Genomic DNA, 6,225 nt, shown 5'->3' with positions numbered 1-6,225 from the left:
TTAAGTACACATCAGTGGCTAATTTTAATTTGTTTTTTTGCAATTTCTATTTCTAGTTATTTCTAAACCCAATGGGGGTCCAAACGATCCGCGAATAATTGAAATAGTGAGAGGCTATGACATTTTAAAAAAAAAATCAAAAGGAATAAAAATACCAAGCACCATTTTCATATAATCTCCATCTGTGTGAGAAACATACTCCCTCAGTCCTTTTCTATAAACAATAATAAATATCTTCTTTTTGTTTCTAGATATAAGTAACATTTACAAGTTGTCTTAAATTTTTATAACAAATTCTCTGTTTTGCCTTATTAATTACTTATTTTAATATTCAATATATTTATTATTTTATTTTTCAAATTATTATCTCTCCATCACACATTTTCTCTCTTTCAAATTCTCTTTATTATAATATTTTCTTATTCTTTTTTTATACTCCGTCCCTCATAAATAAAAGCATTTTAGTGAAAGAATTTCTAATTTTTACATATTTATTGTTTTTAACTAATTTTAACTAACATTTTGATCTACATGATGAACTCCAATGTTGTTTATAAAAAGAGATAGAGGGAGTACTAAACAAATACTCCTTCCATCCTATTTATAAGTTTTAAATTTGAAAAAAAGTATGATAATTTTGTGATTTTTTTAACATTTAACGCACTTTTTTAACTTGTCTTTAATTATTGGGTAAATATAATATTTGATTCTTCAAGTTTGCGATTTTAGTTTTGATCCCTCAAGTTTCAAACCACAGGTTTGGGCCTCTCAAATTCATTTTTATTTAACACTGGGTCATTGACCCCCATAATCTAATAAAAATCTGGACAATTTTACCCTTTGAAAGACCAAAACCTATAGTATGATATTTGATGGACCAAAACCAAAATGAAACCAAACCTGAGGAACCAAGAATTATAGCTAAATTATATAAAACCCTCTTGAACTATAAGTTAGTTGCATATAACTTCCCTGACATTCTAAAGTTTAAATTTAACTTGCCTAGCCTTTTATTTTTTTTAACACAAGCCCTTCCCGTTAACTTACTGTTATCTTTTTAACAAAGATTGTCAAGTCAGATTAATAGAAGACATGTGACATGTCATATGACATCCTACATGGCATTTAATAATTTTATACTAATTATATATTTTTCACATAAAGACTAAACCGTCATTTTATCATTAAAGTAAACCCCCCTTCTCCTAGTTTCTCACGACAACCCCATTATTGTCCACAAGAAGAAAATTGAGCCTATTTCTCCTCTGGATCACAATTCAATTGAGTACGAGCCCTTTAACATGGATTTTTGCGAGGAGAAACATTCAATATCGGGTAATTGCACAAACACTCACATTGCCAAAACTCATGATTGGATCTAAAAATCAGTCACTTAAATTTGCTCGCACATATCGTTTGTTGTCTTCCTTAAATTAAATTTCTTTATGCCTCTTTTCATTTGGGATTTAAAAAGTAGAGGTTTAAATTTTTTTCTCCATTTACACATCAGATAAGTTATTGATTATATGGAGGCTTTTGGAATAAAGTATAGCTTAGCTTAATTATAATTATTGCTTCGCTCATATTTATCGTCCCCATTTGAATTTATTTGCGTTAATTGGAATTGCGTGTTCCTGAATACAGGAAGAGTTCGGCCATTCGCATATCAGTTTTGATGTTCTGAAGCCCATTAAGACATTTGAAGACGGCGACGATACACCAGGAGAAGAAGGGTTTATTTTGGTGATAAAATGACAATTTAATCCTATGTGAAAAACATATAATTAATATAAAACTATCAAATGCCATGTAGGATGCCATACAAGTGCCACATGTCTTTTATTAAACAGTAAGGGGCATATGTTAAAAAGATAAAAGGTTAGAGATGTTAAATTTAAACTTTAAATGTCAAACTCATATTTCAGGGAGGTTTTATATAATTTCATCATCAAATATTATATTAACACTTAATCATTTATTCTTTCTCTTGTCATATTTTTTCACTCATTCTCTTTCATTATTTTTCTCATTTATTAAAAAAATATAATTGAAAATAAAATTATATTTTTAATTTATTTATGACTCTTAACTCATTTTTTATTATCGATAAATAATGAAGCTCATAATATAAAGAGGAGGAAGTAAACTAAAAGCCAACCGCAGAGAGAGTTGCACTGTGAAAAATAAAAGTGATATGAATTAAAAGGTCTATGAACAGAAAGTCAATACCCGAACCATACATATTCTTCAAGCAGATCCTATTCTGCAGAAATATCATAGTACTCTTCATCATCGACCACGTATGGTGCGTTCTTGACTCACTCTTCGTTCTTCATCTTCAGCTTCTTCCTCCAAACAATTCCTAAAAAGATTTCAAAAAAAAAAAAAAAGCCAGCCCTTTCCACCCAAAACAAAAACAAAACAAAAAGACAAAAAGAAATATGGAAGGAAGCGGGGGCGAGAGTAATGTAATGAAGGCAGCAAAAAGAGCAGCAGTAAATGATGGGAGGCCTTTCTTCTTCTTCTTCTGCTCTTCTCTTCATTTTGCATTCATATTCCTCAACCAACTCCGCAAAACTGCCTTCAATACGCTTCTCCAATCCCCACCAAACAGTCTCTGATCTCTGAACCCCTTCTCTGATCACCATATTTAAGGACACTCCAGTTTCCACCACTAAATTCAATAACACAAACATCCAAAAAAAATTTTAAATCCCAACAAAAAATATAAACGTTTTCTTTTTTGAAATTTTTTTCTTTGGGTATGGGTGTAGTGATGATCATGAATCAATCAGGAACTAGGACAATTCAAGGCTGCTTTAATTTGCTGCACAGTGGTGCCGATGAGGTTATTAACGGTCGTCACTGACTCCAAGTTCAGCTTCGCAGATGGCAGGCTGCTCACCAGAATCTGAAACGCCACCGTGATCAGTGACCCACCACCTGATCTCCTTCCTGTGCTTGAGCTGCTTGACGCTCCGTCTCCTCCGCCTTGCTCCACCTGCCCGTCCGGCGACACACCGTGAACCCCGACGGAAGCAGCGGGATGTACGATGGGTCCTCGCCGCTCATCGCGATGTTGATTGCCGGAAGATCCACCGGACAGTACACCACGAGGGATCCTGATGAGTCCACACAGCTCTCTTGCAGTATCAACATGTTTGTTTGACTCGTGTTGAAAGCCTATTATTACATGTGAATGAATGTTAACGTCAAGAATCAAAGTCAACCCAACAAAAAACATTATCCAGTTTAGTGGAAGTCAAACTTAGCCCTCATTTCATCACACTTGGTCATGGAACGTTAAGGCCTAATAGTTAATATACATCTCTTGTCATCAAAAGAAAACAAAAGTGTAAGTTCGAAATATATAAATATACAAGGAACTGTGTCTTACTCGAAGAACAGATATGCAGTTCCCAGGGTGAGACCCATTGGCTATATGAGCAACCTCTTGCACAGCATTCCCGTTCGAAAGAACATCCCACTAAACAAAAGAATGTCACAACATTAAACAATTATATACATATATATGAAAATGTGAGATATTGAAGCATTTTATAGGCACCTGAGGTCTTTTCCTTTCGTCCTTGAAGAAATTGAAAACGGTCTGGGGCGGAATGGGGCCAGATGGTGGTGGCTGCACTGAGAACGACGCCGTTTGGTTGGCCGGGATCGGAGCTCTTATGGACGGTGACTCTGACGCCGATGTCGTTAAACCCAGAAAGCGTAGTCCATCTATGGCCGTTAGATGCACTGATGCTTGTGCAGAAATTGGTGACCATCCTTTGAGCAAGTTTCATCATGCTCCTCTTGCCTTCCGGTGAGGGAATCACTGAAATTTTAAACAACACAATATTCATAGTAAAGCAAGAAACCTTAAACATCACGGGTAGATATTATACGGCAACGAGGCACATGTGTTTATTATATATATATATATATATATATATTATTATTACCTCCTCCAAGATCACGAGTTGAATTGCTAGTAACCATTAAACAAGCGAATCTTTCACACATTCTTTGAAGTGTAGCAAGCCACCTTTCTGCTCCGAATGCCAAACCACTGTAAATAAGGTTTCTATAAAGACGATGAATTGGTGTTTTATCTTCAATCTCTACGTGTTCAACCCAAGTCACCTGTTTGAGAATAAATTAGTTTATGGAGATTGCCTTTTCTGGGTATCGGAAATCAAAGTACGCTTATAATTTGAGTGGAATTGGAGAAGACAAGACCGACCTTAGCATACCCATTAGGCATATCCTGGATCAAGCAGCCAGAAGGGAATCGATGAGACCGAAATTGAGGAGCAAACTGGTTGTCTTGAGGAAAATCATAAGAAACATCCACAATCGCCCATGAGCCTTGCTCAATTTGCTGACAGTATCGCAGAAAATAGAACTCTCGGGTTGGAACCAGTGGAGAAAGCACTTGAAGCTCTCCATACATCTGATTATACAAAATTTAGAATGTCAGACAGAAGATTTTAATTCAGGGAGAAAAACAATTAATAACACTGGAGTTCGTTCAGTGTACCAATTGCAAAGCGCCGTTATGACCACCGAGCACTCCAGAAGATATCACTTTAATCGTTGATGCCATCGAGACTATGGTGGGAAATAGCTCCATCCACTTGTTCTGAAGAATTATTAATTTATTAGTCATGATATTATAATAATCAAGAAACGGTTATAAGAAGAGGAGGAGGAGGAGGAGGAAGGGTTCACAGGGTCCATAAACATGTCGACCAAAGCCAAGCTATTCATAATCACAACTCCAGAATCTCGAGACGCTTCGACCCGAACATTGGGGTTCTTGAGGTGACTACTCGATCTGGGAAACATGCTTCCGTAAGCGTCAAGATTAAGAACATCTCTCCCATCCGTGCCTGACTTCATCCACAAGGGTTCATTAGTCTGCAAAAGCCTGAGCAACTCATCCATAGCATTTCCAGCAATGTCAGACATGAGGGACTTGTCGACGTCGGAAAATGAGGCCGCCTGATAAGGCAAGCTCGGAACCGATGAAGAACTCCCAGGCAGAAGATCGAGATCAAGGGAGGGACCACCCATCATAGTCTGGCTCCCAAAACTTGCCATCGACAAGTCCAGAGATGAAATATGAATAGGCTGCACAGGAGGGAGCTGAGAAATCGGTCTTCCTATGTATTTAGCCGCAATGCTAGATACTCTATCGAGCTGCAAAATTAACACAAGTTTTGAAATCGAGTGTGGAAGGATGAAGAACAAGGATAGGTTTTTTAATTTATTTTTGTTCTCTGAAGTTACCTCTTCTTTCAATTGAGCATTCTCCAAACGCAACTTTTGCTCGTCGAAATAGGAATCCTCGTGAAGAGGAGGGCCACCACAAGAAGGGCAAATGACATTTTTGAGGGCCTCTCTGATAGCTATGTTCTCGCATCGAATCTTGTCATTCTCTGCTCTAAGGGCACAGTTATCAGCCCTCTCGTGCTGGGCCTGAATTGCACAACCAAAAACAAGCAACAGTTTAAAACAACAAGACACTTGCAATAATTTTGAAGTGACGGAGGAAACAGGGGGGAAAAATAGTACCTTCATCTGGGTCCTCCTGTTCTGGAACCAGAACTTGATCTGCCTAGGGGCCAAGCCTAGTTCCCTGCTTAACTGCAATCTCTGCTTTTCATCTGGGTGGGGGCACTCCTTGAACATTCTTTCATTCCCCCATCACGAAAAAGACACAGACAAGAGGTCATAAAAATCGGAGCAAACATCCAAAGTTAACCGTTCATGCCACAAGAAACAAACAAAATGGCCGATAACTTACGATTCAAGCCTCTGAATCTGGTTAGCTGTGTGACGATGGTATCGCTTCTTGTTCCTCTGTGAATCAGAACCGTCGTGCAGCAGGTGGTGGTGGTGGTGATGGTGGTCCCCGGGGGACCCACCACCGCCTCCACTCCCGTACTCCATTCCGCCTTCTCTCTCTCTCTCTCTCTCTCTCACTCACTCAGTGTAGCAGCAGAAAAAATAGTAATAGTTTTAGCAGTGAATCAGAGAGTCTCATGACATTGAAGGATTAAAAGAAGTAAAATTTGAATTGTGGGTATGGAAAAATGAAGGAGCTTTAGAAGAAGGAAGAAAGGGTTAGAGGAGAGTGATTTTTGGTGGGAACAAAATAGAGCATTACGTTTAAAGGAGGCAAATTGCAAATCACCAATGAACAAACATACCCATTTACCC

The 6,225-nt window shown here is 37.8% G+C and overlaps 1 protein-coding gene across 1 annotated transcript; it reads right to left on the bottom strand.

Annotated features, from left to right (window-relative positions):
• Nucleotides 1-2,791: 2,791 nt before the first annotated feature.
• Nucleotides 2,792-5,955, bottom strand: LOC114741703 (homeobox-leucine zipper protein HDG11-like). Its single transcript, XM_028929957.1, is given in 12 exon segments — nucleotides 2,792-3,013; nucleotides 3,016-3,183; nucleotides 3,398-3,487; nucleotides 3,569-3,626; nucleotides 3,628-3,835; nucleotides 3,963-4,143; nucleotides 4,244-4,453; nucleotides 4,541-4,642; nucleotides 4,732-5,202; nucleotides 5,293-5,481; nucleotides 5,578-5,695; nucleotides 5,810-5,955. Coding segments are annotated over 12 exon segments (2,163 nt in total).
• Nucleotides 5,956-6,225: the final 270 nt, after the last annotated feature.

The sequence above is a fragment of the Neltuma alba genome, unplaced genomic scaffold (genome assembly GCF_004799145.2).
Source record: "Neltuma alba isolate B1F8T4 unplaced genomic scaffold, ASM479914v2 tig00003474_pilon, whole genome shotgun sequence".
Classification (NCBI taxonomy): Eukaryota; Viridiplantae; Streptophyta; class Magnoliopsida; order Fabales; family Fabaceae; genus Neltuma; species Neltuma alba.
The sequence above is the reverse complement of the archived record's forward strand: the minus strand, read 5'-3'. Positions and strand labels throughout refer to the sequence as shown.